Genomic DNA, 16,191 nt, shown 5'->3' with positions numbered 1-16,191 from the left:
CCAAGCCAGGCAAGGGGAGAGACCTCAAGCAAAGAATGAGGCTCAAGTCCTTGGCGCACTTGCAAGAGGTCCGGAACTGATTCCCCTTAAGCTCCATAGACCCTCATCTATCTGTTCTCAGCCAAAGGCTGCTAGTCGGGGAAAATTCCTGTACAATGCGCAGGATATAATAAAGTGGCAAGCTTAAACCTTACAGGTGTCGGTCTGGTTACTTTTGCCTGACAATGAAGACTTCAAGAAAACTACAATAACCCACTGAAGTCTGCCCAATGATCAGTGAGGATGCGAAGAGCCCCAAAAGTGTGGAGGCAAAGGTTACACACACAGCTCGATTTGACCCTCATGGTAAGACAATTAAAAATCTCTGTGACACAACATTATTATCCAAAATTCATAAATCCCACATTGCTAGCAAATAAATTGAAGCAAGCTGTGTGTCCTTACTTAGCGGTTGAACGGGAAAGCAAAACTTTTTTTTTTGAAAGAAACAAAATGCAACATCCTAATTTTAAAAGCCATAATAATGCATAATTCAGTATTTAGGAAATGGGAATTCTTACCTTGTCCTGGAACGAAATGTCGTGAGAATGGGGGTACAAGAGGGAGAGGTGTTAAAGTGGGACGGATGTTCTTCATGTTTGACAGCTGAGTTGGTGCCGGTGACTGGGCTGGAGATGTGGCAGGGCTACCTATTTGTGGACTATGTTGTAGCTGTTAATTTAATGAGAGCAAGAATACACAATTTTGTCAGAACATGGGAAAAAACATGCCTTTAATACACTCAGCTATCTAATTTAAATACAAATGATTCTGTGATGTGTAACCCTGTTGAACTCTCACACTTAGCAATTTCTTGAAAGGCTGATTCTCCTTTCCTATAATTAAGAGGCATAACATCAACATAAGTGATGTGAACAGAAAAACACTCTATTTCTACACATTCTTGGATACCATGTAGAAGGATCCATACTCTAGACCTCTATTAATCTTCTAATCTCAGTCAATGTAACCTTCTGTTAATTTTCTTATAGTACTGGACTTTAGACTTTGATGACTTTCTTAATATATCTTGGGGTGCGGGATGGCATTTGAATTACAGAAAACTCAGCCCTTCCCAGATCCAAAACCAGAGCAAATTTCCTACTTGAATTTGAATTCCATCCATCCTTCAATATCTAAAAATCCAGTCTAGATAACAAACATTCAAACACCCTTGTAAAAGGGATGTTTCCCTTCCTGAAAATATCTAGGTTTTCCAAACACAGGATAAGTTATACCTGTGGGCAACTCTCCAATGAACCAAACTCTGTTGATTTCTGCCCTCTTTGATGATCGCAATAATATTTATTCTGCTTCCACTGAGGAGGGGAATGGGGCCGAGGCTGAGGATTATTGGGAATATTGAGCTGCATCATTACCATTCCTCCACTGGGTGGTGGTGCTACTGCTACAAAACAAGATTGGAAAGAAGAGATGTTAGTATTTCTCCTTTGCCATTCTGAAAAACCTAAGCAAATTTATCTTTAGGTTGATGTTATCAATCAAGGCCTTGCACAATGCTCTGTCAATGTCAGACTTGCAGTTAAGAGCTTTTTGATTCTAATTCCTGTGGTTCCATCTAACTGTGTTTGCCTGCAGACAAACAGTTTGCTTTAGAGTATTGGAGGGACTTTGAAGGAAAGTTGGGGGCAATGGGGTGGCAGGGTGAAAGCAGTTCTGAATAAACAGAGTTGGAAGGACCTTGGAAGTCTTCTAGAATCTAGTCTAACCCCCTGCTCCAGCAGGAGATCCCATACCAGTCCAGAAAAATGCTGTACTCATTTGCAGCTGATCTGGTGCACCTGATTCTAAGTTTAGGGATTTGAGGTAGTGATAAATGTAGGGGTATCCTTACTTTTTTCACATTCATAATTTGCGTTATTTAAATTTCCCAATGGACTACCAAATGTAAATAGTACAGTACATGATATTTATGTTCTTCCTCCCTTTATTAACTATATTGTTGAAATGAAGAACAAATATCTGTGTGATCAAAAAGTCAAACATTTCAAGGGTTATGTGTTTTCATATGAATAAATTTAATGATTGGTATATTTTAACTATCCGCTGTAGAAAACTTGCCCATTGTTTAGAGTCTATGATAATTGAATTCTTGCCCAATTTGAGTACTTTTAAAAAAAATTGATGCTGTTATGAGTTAACAAACTTAAGAACAGAAGGCTTCCCAATTGGGAGAAGTGTTTGAGCTCTTGTGAATGCAAATAATACTAAATATAGCCCAATACTTTGGGCCTTCTGCTATGGGAGACTTGTAGGACTCCACTTTATCGTGACTTTGTTAATCAGAGGTGGAGGAAGACAAGGCAACTTTTAACTGATTCCCTCCCCCCAACCCTGTTCTCTCTCTCTCTCTCTCTCTCTCTCTCTCTCTCTCTCTCTCTCTCTCTCTCTCTCTCTCTCTCTCTCTCTCTCTCACACACACACACACACACACACACACACACACACAGGCACTTGAAAAATTGGTTTACAAAACTGAACAGCTGAAAAGATAGCTCAAAAGAATTACCACTGCTGGAACTCAAACACTTCTATCTGCTTATTTAATTAAATTAAAAGTTAATTTAAAAATCTGTTTTTGGGATTCTCATACAATAATTTTTTAAAAAGTGGCCAAGTTAATTATGCAAGAATTCAATTATTATAGAGTCCAAATGATGGGTAATTTTATTCAAGTTTTCTATAAAAAAGGTAAAGGTTCCCATGCACATGCGTGCTAGTCGTTTCCTACTCTAGGGGCCGGTGCTCATCTCTGTTTCAAAGCCGAAGAGCCAGCGCTTGTCCAAGGACGTCTCCATGGTCATGTGGCCGGCATGACTAGACGCCAAAGGTGCACGGAACGCTGTTACCTTCCCACCGTAGTGGTCCCTATTTTTCTATTTGCATTTTTACGTGCTTTCGAACTGCTAGGTTGGCAGAAGCTGGGATGAGTATATTAAAATATACTAATTATTAAATATGGTCATACGAAAACATATACTCCTTTGAAATGTTTAACTTTTTATCCCACAGATATATGATCTTCATTTCATTAATATAATTAATGAAAGGGATAAATATAACAAATATCATGTACCGTACTACTTTTTTCGTCCCTTGGGACTAAATGCAAATTATGCATACATACAGCTACATTTATCACTACCTCAAATCCCTAAACTTAGAATCAGGTGCACCAGATCAGCTATAAATGACTACAGCAGTTGTCTGGACTGGTATAGGATCTCCTGCTTGAGCAGGGGGTTGGACTAGAAGACCTCCAAGGTCCCTTCCAACTCTGTTATGTTATTGTTAGGGAGGATCTGGGAGAAATCTGTCTTTATTGAATCTTCAGATGTTTAGTTTGATTTGCTCTGTTGTTGTTGGAAGTGTGATATTATCACACCTAGATTGAAAGAGCTCTCTGAGGTCTTGAAGCTCTTGCTTTTGGATTGTCCTAAGTATTTAAGCTTTAGCTTCACAGTTAGTGCCTTCAGGCTGTAGTCAGGTTTTAGCTCATCTAATATTGAATCACCCGCTCTTGCTTTTTTCCGGATACTATCAGTGTAGTAGTAGATGGCCATTCCACCCACCTTTTGCTTTGGAAAAATGTTTTCAAGCTCTCTTCTCTCTGGCCCCTCCAAAAAACCTTTTATCCCAAAAGCTGTCTATGGTCCCCCGCTCCCTGACACTTGCAAAATGTTGTTGTTGTTTTTTTAGTATGCAGGAACAGATGTGAAACTTTTGTACCGTGTACTGTTTTAAGCGAATTTTAAGACAAGTCCATGCGTATAGTATTTAAAGCCAATAAACAGTCATTTCCTCATTTATCATTATCCTGTGTTTTATTTTGTATGCCTCAAAGTGATGTTACCAAATAATTTAACAACTAACCAGCTTGTATAATGTGAGATGTACGATGTAATGATGGGAATGACTCAGCACGGTCTGTGTCCCTTTAAGAGCCTTTGTATAAAAGGAAGGCTCTGCTACTGTGTTCTCTTCTCTTCAGTTTCCTGCTGTAATTGTGGTTTGTTGGATCCTGCTGTGTTAACACGTATATATGTATATTATTCCTGGTGTATGACATTGTAGATAGTGTAAGATAAACCACCATTTAATACAAACCACTGTTTACTGTGTTTACTCCTGGGTTATCTCAGCGCAGTAAGACTGTGCACACTTTGACAGATATATATAATGTTCCCAATGTTACCCCAGGAACCAGTGAGATAGGCTGGACTGGGACAGAGCAACAAGCCTCCTTTCATACCTAAGGGAGGACTAGAATTCAGTTTCCCTGTTTCTGATGCAGCACCTGAATCACTGCATCAAAATGACTCTCTTCCAATTCTTTGCCATAATGCACTGGTACAAAAATGATTTTTTTAAAAAAAAAAATCTAATTAAGTGAAGAAGAATGGATTAATTTGTTAGTGTTCTATTTTCACACCTGCACACTGTTGTCCTTGGAGCTGTTGGGAATTACAAGGTGATGTTGTTCTAGGAAACTGTATCTGCTCTGACCCTGGAGGTTGAAGATATGTCACTGAAGAGCTGCAGCAGATTGTAAAGGGGGGGGAGGAAGAAAAAGAACAATAGAAGCATATTAAATTGCAAGATTCATTTCATCCATAATGCTTTAAATAGATGAAAGTTGCAAGCTTAATTGGGATTTACACAAAAAACAGACATCATGCACTCCAGAAATTAAAATTAATGGTTGTATTATTTCTCATGACTTTCTTTTCTTATAAAATAGTAAATGTCAATAATAGTTTGTCTCCCTTAATTACCTTTTCGGTCTCTTAGGAAACAGATGAGCAAGTTTAATTTGCTTTCAACTGAAGGCTGAAAATATATTATTACCGTATATACTTGAGTATAAGCCGACTCGAGTATAAGCCGAGACCCCCAATTTCACCCCCCAAAACTGGAAAAAGTTATTGACTCGAGTATAAGCCGATCCGCCGTTCTGCAAGCCTGAATACACAGGAATACCCTGTGTGGCCGCGGCTCGTCGGCAGGTCTCCGTTCCTCCTGCCGACCTTTGGGGAGGTTTGGGCGCCTCCCCAAACCTCCCCAAACGTCGGCAGGTCTCCGTTCCTCCTGCCGACCTTTGGGGAGGTTTGGGCGCCTCCCCAAACCTCCCCAAACCTCGGCAGGTCTCCGTTCCTCCTGCCGACCTTTGGGGAGGTTTGGGCGCCTCCCCAAACCTCCCCAAACCTCGGCAAGTCTCCGTTCCTCCTGCCGACCTTTGGGGAGGTTTGGGCGCCTCCCCAAACCTCGGCAGGTCTCCGTTCCTCCGCGCAGACCTGCCGACCTTTGGGGAGGTTTGGGCGCCTCCCCAAACGTCCCCAAACCTCGGCAGGTCTCCGTTCCTGTTTGGGGAGGTTTGGGCGCCTCCCCAAACCTCCCCAAACCTCGGCAGGTCTCCGTTCCTCCGCGCAGACCTGCCGACCTTTGGGGAGGTTTGGGCGCCTCCCCAAACGTCCCCAAACCTCGGCAGGTCTCCGTTCCTGTTTGGGGAGGTTTGGGCGCCTCCCCAAACCTCCCCAAACCTCGGCAGGTCTCCGTTCCTCCGCGCAGACCTGCCGACCTTTGGGGAGGTTTGGGCGCCTCCCCAAACGTCCCCAAACCTCGGCAGGTCTCCGTTCCTGTTTGGGGAGGTTTGGGCGCCTCCCCAAACCTCCCCAAACCTCGGCAGGTCTCCGTTCCTCCGCGCAGACCTGCCGACCTTTGGGGAGGTTTGGGCGCCTCCCCAAACGTCCCCAAACCTCGGCAGGTCTCCGTTCCTGTTTGGGGAGGTTTGGGCGCCTCCCCAAACCTCCCCAAACCTCGGCAGGTCTCCGTTCCTCCGCGCAGACCTGCCGACCTTTGGGGAGGTTTGGGCGCCTCCCCAAACGTCCCCAAACCTCGGCAGGTCTCCGTTCCTGTTTGGGGAGGTTTGGGCGCCTCCCCAAACCTCCCCAAACCTCGGCAGGTCTCCGTTCCTCCGCGCAGACCTGCCGACCTTTGGGGAGGTTTGGGCGCCTCCCCAAACCTCCCCAAACCTCGGCAGGTCTCCGTTCCTGTTTGGGGAGGTTTGGGCGCCTCCCCAAACCTCCCCAAACCTCGGCAGGTCTCCGTTCCTCCGCGCAGACCTGCCGACGTTTGGGGAGGTTTGGGGAGGCGCCCAAACCTCCCCAAAGGTCGGCAGGAAGAACGGAGACCTGCCGAGGTTTGGGGAGGTTTGGGGAGGCGCCCAAACCTCCCCAAAGGTCGGCAGGTCTGCGCGGAGGAACGGAGACCTGCCGAGGTTTGGGGACGTTTGGGGAGGCGCCCAAACCTCCCCAAACAGGAACGGAGACCTGCCGAGGTTTGGGGACGTTTGGGGAGGCGCCCAAACCTCCCCAAAGGTCGGCAGGTCTGCGCGGAGGAACGGAGACCTGCCGAGGTTTGGGGAGGTTTGGGGAGGCGCCCAAACCTCCCCAAACAGGAACGGAGACCTGCCGAGGTTTGGGGACGTTTGGGGAGGCGCCCAAACCTCCCCAAAGGTCGGCAGGTCTGCGCGGAGGAACGGAGACCTGCCGAGGTTTGGGGAGGTTTGGGGAGGCGCCCAAACCTCCCCAAACAGGAACGGAGACCTGCCGAGGTTTGGGGAGGTTTGGGGAGGCGCCCAAACCTCCCCAAAGGTCGGCAGGTCTGCGCGGAGGAACGGAGACCTGCCGAGGTTTGGGGAGGTTTGGGGAGGCGCCCAAACCTCCCCAAACAGGAACGGAGACCTGCCGAGGTTTGGGGACGTTTGGGGAGGCGCCCAAACCTCCCCAAAGGTCGGCAGGTCTGCGCGGAGGAACGGAGACCTGCCGAGGTTTGGGGAGGTTTGGGGAGGCGCCCAAACCTCCCCAAACAGGAACGGAGACCTGCCGAGGTTTGGGGACGTTTGGGGAGGCGCCCAAACCTCCCCAAAGGTCGGCAGGTCTGCGCGGAGGAACGGAGACCTGCCGAGGTTTGGGGAGGTTTGGGGAGGCGCCCAAACCTCCCCAAACAGGAACGGAGACCTGCCGAGGTTTGGGGACGTTTGGGGAGGCGCCCAAACCTCCCCAAAGGTCGGCAGGTCTGCGCGGAGGAACGGAGACCTGCCGAGGTTTGGGGAGGCGCCCAAACCTCCCCAAACAGGAACGGAGACCTGCCGAGGTTTGGGGAGGCGCCCAAACCTCCCCAAAGGTCGGCAGGTCTGCGCGGAGGAACGGAGACCTGCCGAGGTTTGGGGAGGTTTGGGGAGGCGCCCAAACCTCCCCAAACAGGAACGGAGACCTGCCGAGGTTTGGGGACGTTTGGGGAGGCGCCCAAACCTCCCCAAAGGTCGGCAGGTCTGCGCGGAGGAACGGAGACCTGCCGAGGTTTGGGGAGGTTTGGGGAGGCGCCCAAACCTCCCCAAACAGGAACGGAGACCTGCCGAGGTTTGGGGAGGCGCCCAAACCTCCCCAAAGGTCGGCAGGAGGAACGGAGACCTGCCGAGGTTTGGGGAGGCGCCCAAACCTCCCCAAAGGTCGGCAGGAGGAACGGAGACCTGCCGAGGTTTGGGGAGGCGCCCAAACCTCCCCAAAGGTCGGCAGGAGGAACGGAGACCTGCCGAGGTTTGGGGAGGCGCCCAAACCTCCCCAAAGGTCGGCAGGAGGAACGGAGACCTGCCGAGGTTTGGGGAGGCGCCCAAACCTCCCCAAAGGTCGGCAGGAGGAACGGAGACCTGCCGAGGTTTGGGGAGGCGCCCAAACCTCCCCAAAGGTCGGCAGGAGGAACGGAGACCTGCCGAGGTTTGGGGAGGTTTGGGGAGGCGCCCAAACCTCCCCAAAGGTCGGCAGGAGGAACGGAGACCTGCCGACGTTTGGGGAGGTTTGGGGAGGCGCCCAAACCTCCCCAAACGTCGGCAGGTCTGCGCGGAGGAACGGAGACCTGCCGAGGTTTGGGGAGGCGCCCAAACCTCCCCAAACGTCGGCAAGTCTCCGTTCCTCCGCGCCCTGCCTGCCTGCTTCTTTCCGCTGCGGAAAGAAGCAGGCAGGCAAGGCGCGGAGTTTGGGGAGGTGCGCGCGCACCTCCCCAAACCTCCCCAAACTTCGGCAGGTCTCGGACGGCGGTGGCTTGGGAGAGGTGCGGGCGATCCCGGAAGCACCAAAGCCTCGGCCGCGCACAAGTCCTCGGTAAGTTTTTTTTGTTGACTGGAGTATAAGCCGAAGTGGAATTTTTCAGCCCAAAAAGTGGGCTGAAAAATTCGGCTTATACTCAAGTATATACGGTATTTATTTATTTCCCTTTCCTAAATTAATGGGTATTTGATTATTTTATAATTAAACAGGTTGTAAAAAGAATAAATTACCTCTGCAATGTATCTTAATAAAGTTAATATGAATGTAACATTGGACTTAATAGCTAGTTAACTAGACAGATAGACAGAATTACTATTTTTCTTTTTCTAACTGTTCTGTGCATTATTTAAAGAGTGACTTTTGTAAAGGTGACAAGGCTTTAAAGACTGATGTTAATTTAATGTATCACAGTGACTTGTATAATAATAATAATAATAATAATAATAATAATAATAATAATAATAATAATAATAATAATAATAATAATAAATGTAAGACACACAAACATCAGAGTAATCCTAAACGTTGAAAAAAAAACCAATATAGAAATATCCTATAGGCAAGAATGATTATAATCCCACTGAAAGTTAGTTGGGATCACAACGATTTTAAACTGATTTATTCTTCTCCTATCAAAAAAACCCAAGATGGGCCAAAGAGTTATGTAGGATAGCATTGTATATTTTTCCAGAAGATCCTTTGTAGTGTGCCTTCCTTTCCTTCCAAACTATGCTATATCAACTTGTTTTCATCACCTATTGCCATATCTCCAGCTGCACAGGACAACAGAACACCACTCCTTAAAATATTCTAATAAATCATGACATCTGAAATTTAAATTCATTTTAGATAAATTCATACATTCAGAATTTCCTTTTTTAATGGAAGATTTACTTCCATATCATTAAGGGAAGAGGACCTCAGAGTATCAGCAAGGTCAGGAAATAGACACCACAAGGACTACTAGAACTCTGTTATGGTAGGAGATACTTATAAAACATTGAAACACTGATGTTCTGAGATTCTAACATCTGTCTTCCCATGTTTTCTTGATGGAGCAGCAATCCTAGCTGTGCAAATTAAAATCTTCCACATGATGGCACAAAGGAAATGATAGAGTCAATAATAAAATTTGATTTTGTTGAAGATATTGAATAAACTGCACTTAATCACTAGGTCTATATTTGCTATGTGCTATACAAACCAAGCAAATTTTTTCTTCCTGCTATTTTCCTATAAGTTCAGGATCTGCTTTTTTTCTGCTTTAAACAAGAGTTGATACATTGGTTGTGATAGGAACTAACCAACCGGTCAGCTTGGGCAGTTTTCATATCTAAAGTAGGACTAGAACTCACAGTCTCCTGGTTTCCAGCCTGATGCCTTAATCACTAGACCTTAACCACTAGAACTCTCTATTGCACAAACCAAGTGCATACAATTAAGAATTTCTCAGAATATATATAATTTGATGAATGAATGAATGTATGCATATATGAATGAATAAATAAATAATAAGGCCTTCTTTCTCACCACCCATTCCCAACTAATCCTGTTCTGCAAAGTTTCACTGGAAGAGAATACAGATTATGAGATTAAGAATACATCCATCAGTATTTTTATAGTTAAACTAAACCACCAAAGTAAATTTCCCATATTTGTTTCATTATTAAAATTACTGAACATAATATATAAGTATAAAATATTTATATTAAGAAATAGGAATAAAGTCAATGCACTTTAAATATTTAAGCAGGAATATGTACCATATTTTAGGCTTGTAAGCATACAGCATGTTCTCAGCATTCTCATAAAATGTCTACAACATGGAGGATTATAGCTATCCACCAGAACACTAAATGCACTAACTAATGAGGATACATCCTACCACCCTTCATCACTCTTGTCTTTTTTTCTGGGAGTTGAACGTAACTGTTAATACCATCCCACTGCCACAGTCCTTTTAAAATTTCTAATTATGCCCGTGGGTTTCACAGAGGTCAGAAGAATTCCTGGAAATTAAGATGATGCTTTGCAAAGGTGTAGTTTCCTATTTATTTACATTATGAAACTGAAAAATAAAAACTACTCAGCATCTGGTGCCTTTTCCTAATTTGGGGAGCAGGGGGCAAGTAATATTGGAAAGCTGATGTATCGACTGCTCTGCATCAGAAAAAAAAAATCCCTGGAAATAACCTTTTTTTAAAAAAAGATGGTAGAACTTTTTATTCACATTCCTAAAGAACAAAAATACCCAGGTCTCAATCACCTAGAACAGAAATAGGAGCCTTCTGCAGATTCCACAAATCTGTTTATTTTAAGAACAAAGTACACCCTCACACATATTCATATAATGGGTTAAAAAAGTAACAACAGACCCAGAATTCTTCTCAACGCTTGCTTTAGAAATGAATTTCTGTCCATACATTGTTTGGCATTATATCTAAACCAGGTTGCCTATCTTAATGGCTCTTCTAAAAAAATAAAAAATAAAATCAGAATCTTAGCCCAAGAACAAAGTCTGCCTTAAGAGGCATTCTTACTGAGATGGAAACAAGCCAGCGATCCCAGCTGAGACGCCATGTAATATAAATCTAGACAGATTTCTTGGTTTATTTAGCCATTCCACTAACATGGAAAGTAAAGTGGAAGCAATTGGGAGCCAACACCAGGACGTTCTCTTGCTCATGGAAAATGGCTTGCAAATTAAGCTAATGCTTTAAAAAAAAACCTGGCATGATTCCCATATCCTGCACAGTAATTTTTTTTATTCTCAAACCCTAGCTCATTATTTGCACCATGTTCCATTTTCCCCTTTTATATAGCTTTACAAATTCCCAATGTAGTTTTCTCTGACATTAGAGAAGAACTATCTCACAGCAAGGAGTGACTCACTCCTATTCCCTGACATTAGCCGATTTAACTATTCTGTGATCCTTCTGTAGCACATGCACACGCGCACACACATACACAACTTTTTTTTTTTTGAAAGATCACTTCCACCTGCTTGGCAGTGCAGTTCACCACTTCATTTATCCTCAACAGTATAAAGACTGAGGACATTACTTGAGATTATTTTGGGCATCCATTGAGAAATAGGGCAGAACCTCATGTATTATATATAAAGCAGAGCAGCAAGCCAAGGTCTTTGTACTGTGGAGAAGGTGAACTTTTAAAAATAAATAAGTGCATGCATCCACTGAGGAGTGCGTTGGAAGCGGATAGCCATATAATACCAGAAGGAGTCCAAGAATTTTTTGAAATGAAATAGATGCATTTCAATCAATAGAAGAGGCTTAATGCCCTTGTCCTGCTGATAATTTCTACAAAAATCTCAAAATGCTTTTGTTTCTTTGGGTTTCAGCTTCCACGCATGCCTCATACAGGGGAGGAAAGAACAGATTCATAGCTTCCCATCCCAGAAGGAAAGGAAGAAGCACAATACAAATTGCTGGACATGGAGCAAATGTATTACATGAAGCATGAGAACTCAAATCAGACGCTGCAGTGTAAAATATGGAATTTAACCTCCAAGCATAAAAAGGAGGTTGCTCTATGATTAAACATTTGTATATGGAGAAAATGTTTCTGAAAACTAAAAAACCACTCCATCCCATTCTGTCATTTCTAAAAATTAAGCAGGCACAATTAAAACTTCTGCTCATTTTCATACTCCCTAAAGATATCCTTTTAAAAGAAACATTGACATGAAACAATGTTTTAGCCTACTCAGACATTTAAAAAAAGGATTAAGTCATACCACATTATTCAAATTCAACTTCAATGGGTTTGTAAGTTATTGATACTGTTTTTCATTGTGTATTGTGGCTTCTCTGACCACAATCTTTTAGTAAAAAGCAACCTCCCACTAAAATCTAATCTAAAATCTTAAATTACACTCACCTTAAATTATTCTGCTGTCCAGATGGAATGACGCTGTAATAAACGGGCATTCCTGATGTGGGGAGTCCTTGGTTTGACTGACTGGGAATAACCACTGGCTGCTGATATGTTTGTTGGGACAGTCCTTGGGAAACTGGAGCCATGGAGACCTAAGAATTAGAGTATGTCAGGATCACTAATAGTGAGCAGACACATATATAATGGCAGATTGTTCATACAAAAGAAGCATACAAGGCAACCAAAGAATACTGAAGCCTAGTATCCAAAAAGGTATGTAAGAATCTAACAGCTATGGCGACCCACTACAAATTGTACATGGATAGCCACAAAAGTGAATGTTCATCTGGATAGAATAATCTCTTTCAATTCAGAACTGGAAGAAAGGACAAAAAAGTTCTGAGAACAGTATTCGGCAAAAGCTACTTATGTTTTAACACTATCACACGGCTTACTTGATAAGATGGCAGGGGAGGATATGGAACAAGTACTCCTTGAATCTGATTTCCAATGTTGTTGGGTTGGCCTCCAACTAGATTTTGGTTTTGTGACTGCTGGACACCAACTAAACCCTGGTAGTTTTGCTGCTGGTTAGGCATAACTTGGTAACCTGCAAGTATACAAATATTTAAGACAAGGATAGGGTAGCATGACAGGGTAACATGAAAAAAAATTATATACCCAAGTATTCTTTAAATATAATGACTATACCACTTTTCTATGGGATACTTCAAAAAATGTCACATAAAACAGCAGAGATAATTTATGACTCTGTAATATTTCTGTGATAATGACCAAAATCTTAGCTGTGGTTTGCTGTGAATGACTATCGACAAGCTTACATTCATAACCAGCTAATCTGCCTACCAGCCTGATGTAGATATATAACCAACAATTTCATGATAGAGAGATGCTATACATCACATAGCCAGTTATCTCTAGAAAACAGATAGATCTTTTTAGCTAGGAACATTGTGTTACGGTTTATCTGTAGAATCCTGTTTTCTGAAGAAATAAATGGAATTCAACTCCATTTTATTAAAGTATTTTCCCCATGTAAGATAACTAGTGCCATCTTGGAGTTTGCCTGGAACATCTCTTCCTATATTTTCATTTCTTAGTCTACTCATTTGTACTGTCTTGTGGATTTTCTGTTAGATTGGTGACCCTGTTCAAGGTAACTCTACCTTACCTTACCTTGCCTTACCTTAACTTACCTTACTCTATCTATCTATCTATCTATCTATCTATCTATCTATCTATCTATCTATCTATCTATCTATCATCTATCTATCTATCTATCTATCTATCTATCTATCTATCTATCTATCTATCTATCTATCTATCCATCTATCCATCTGGCATCTTAATATTTGAAGTTTTTAACTATAAATATTTTACTGTGATAACATACTGGTTAGAATGTGGTACTGCAGGCTACTTCTGCTGACTGCCAGCCGTCAGTTCGATTCTCACCGGCTCAAGGTTGAATCAGCCTTTCATCTTTCCGAGGTCAGTAAAATGAGAACCCAGATTGCTGGGAGCAATAGGCTGACTCTGTAAACCGCTTAAAGAGGGCTGTAAAGCACTGTGAAGCGGTATATAAGTCTAAATGCTAAAGTGCTACTTATATTTTAAAATAAAGTTTCATTTTGCTTCTCTCAGGTGAGATTATCTCTAGTGAGGACAGCCTGCACTCATTAATTATATCCCTATAAAGTACATGGACATGAGATCAAATTATAAATGTATATCTCTTAATTGCCAGAAAGGTAGCACTGGTTGTGATAGTCCTAACACAGGGGAAGGATGCCATGTGAAGATCTCTGAAAGACAGATTGTGGCAGCAACTGCTAAACACAAAACAGGTGGTCAAACCAGAGTGTAAAGGGCCGTCAAGACTTCCAACAAATAATAACCACAACATTTTTCAGCTAAATACATTTGTATTTTATTTTCATAAAAACTAAACTTATATTTTATCATTTTATCATTGGGGCTTGTTAGTTTAATCTTTTTTAACATGTGTATTATTGTGCTTTATTGTTGTTAGCCGCCCTGAGTCCTTCGGGAGATAGGGCGGCATATAAGTCCCAAAAATAAATAAATAAATTTGTTGAGCAGCAGTCAACATGCAACTTTATGTTCTAATTATGCCAGATAAATAGAAATATCTATCAACTTTAGCTTCATTAAAACATAATTTGTTAGTTCTGATTCATGGCACAATATAACAGTGCTTTGCATATGTACATTTGTCTGGCTACATATAAATCATTTTTCCAAGACTCAAAATAGCCCTAAACATACCAAGAGTATGAATATATTTTACAGAGTAGGCTTTCTTCTAATTGTTTATCAAAATGGTAGTGGGAAGCCTCTTCAGCAAACCTAAAAATCTCTAAATTCTCATTGATGTTATTTAAAAGGCAGCCATCGCATTATATAAACACAACACATTTCTTCAGGCAGAATTGAACAGATTTGATTTTCTGAATTATTTAACCAGTGTTTCTTGATCTTGGTAGGTTTCAGATAACTTAGTTGGCTGGGGAATTCTGGGAGTTGAAGTCCACACATCAGAAAATTGCCAAAGTCGATATACAACAACTTAAGAAGACTGAGAAGATGATCAAACGTAGGCACCTGTTTCATAGTGAGAATGAGTTCTTCATCCAAGTCAAAGAAAAAAAAATACAGCTACTAAGATGGGACACCATTGTTTTGTTATTCAGTGGAACAAGTTTTAGAAAAAAGGCTTCACTTTTTCCACACAACTAGAAAATTATTCACAGGTTCCTTGTCAGACAATCAACCAACCTCTTACAGTTCATTTAAAGGAACGAAACGTAACTTATTATGAAGATTAAGCCGAGTATAGATTGGAAGCTACAAGACTCTCTTGTGAAGGGAAAGAGGATTCCTTCCCAATAGACAGCCTTCTCTGAATTTTCTGGCAGTCAATTAAGGTTTATTACAATCCTAATTTTTTTTGGTAGTAAAACAAACTTTATTACAATCCCAATTGTAGAAAGGGTGCAAAAGCCTTGCTCAGATATTCTAATTAACCAAAGAAGAGGGGAAAATAAGGTTCAATTTGTCATTAGGTTAAGAGCTGTTAAGGGGAATGTTTCCCTTTAAAAAAAAAATTCCACCACCACCATTTATTTTCATTTTGCCAAAAGGAATTAAGACGTTAATGGAAGACAGCAGAGCTGGTGTCTTAGTTTTCACTCTCATCACTAGAAATGTTCAACACAAGAATAATGCTTTAACGTTTTTTAATCAGCAACCTTTGATTCCTGAATAAGGGATTGACTTTTTTATAATTCCTTTTAGCCTTTTTTTATAATTCCTACCGGTAATTCCTCTCTTATTAAATTATCTCTTCTTCCCTCCCTCCCTCCCTTCCATGTTTCTATGAATAAAAGGACACTTTTTATGTGAGAAGAATATTTGCTATAAACAAATGGAGATCAATTAATTTTTTAAATGTTCACTCCCACAGAATTTATTTGTTTGTTTGTTTATAAAATTTATTGCCTACCCATCCTATCACAAGGTAACTCTGGGCGGCTTACAATCATGGAAGATGAATATGCTATATATGCTAAAAACATAAGTTAAAAAGCCAAACGCCATGCCAAGAGTCGGACACAACTGAAAATATAACATCATCATCCATGTTGTATCTTGTTTTACAAGCAACATTTTCATTTCCCAGTTTAGCCTGCAGCTGTGGCTCTTCCTGCTGGTCTCCTATTCCAGTTACTAAAGCCGGTCTGATCTTGCATTAGATTTTTATAATCTGTAAAAGTCATCCACTTCCTAAAAATCAGGATGTTCTTGTCCCTCTTTTTAAATATTTGGAAAAATATTTGGCAACCCAATAGACCCTGCAAAATAAAACATAAATTATTCTTGGGCACCAATTGCACATTAACATATAATTGGATGCATACGCTAAAGTTGCAGAAGCAATACTATTTCAACATTTCTGTTTCTCAGGGACTGCAGTGTAGCTGTGAAAGTTATTCTGAGTCTTCTGGCACTTTCGTACTGGTAAAAATCAATTTTCCATGCTGAGAGAAGGACTAAGACAATATAAATGGACTGCTAACATATTTCT

General features: G+C 42.0%; 1 protein-coding gene across 5 annotated transcripts in view; it reads right to left on the bottom strand.

The window, feature by feature from the left end:
- R3HDM1 (R3H domain containing 1) overlaps positions 1 to 16,191 on the bottom strand; it is a 61,242-nt gene that overhangs the window by 8,848 nt on the left and 36,203 nt on the right. For all 5 annotated transcript variants that reach the window (XM_081344397.1, XM_081344399.1, XM_081344400.1 and 2 more), the window contains 5 exons: positions 12,518 to 12,672; positions 12,066 to 12,214; positions 4,493 to 4,596; positions 1,278 to 1,447; positions 561 to 711 (listed from right to left, as the gene is read on the bottom strand). In XM_081344397.1, the coding sequence (XP_081200523.1) occupies positions 561 to 711; positions 1,278 to 1,447; positions 4,493 to 4,596; positions 12,066 to 12,214; positions 12,518 to 12,672 (729 nt within the window). The remainder of the gene's footprint in view (positions 1 to 560; positions 712 to 1,277; positions 1,448 to 4,492; positions 4,597 to 12,065; positions 12,215 to 12,517; positions 12,673 to 16,191) is intronic.

This window comes from Vipera berus, assembly GCF_964194415.1.
Source record: "Vipera berus genome assembly, chromosome: 1".
NCBI lineage: Eukaryota > Metazoa > Chordata > Lepidosauria > Squamata > Viperidae > Vipera > Vipera berus.
The sequence above is the reverse complement of the archived record's forward strand: the minus strand, read 5'-3'. Positions and strand labels throughout refer to the sequence as shown.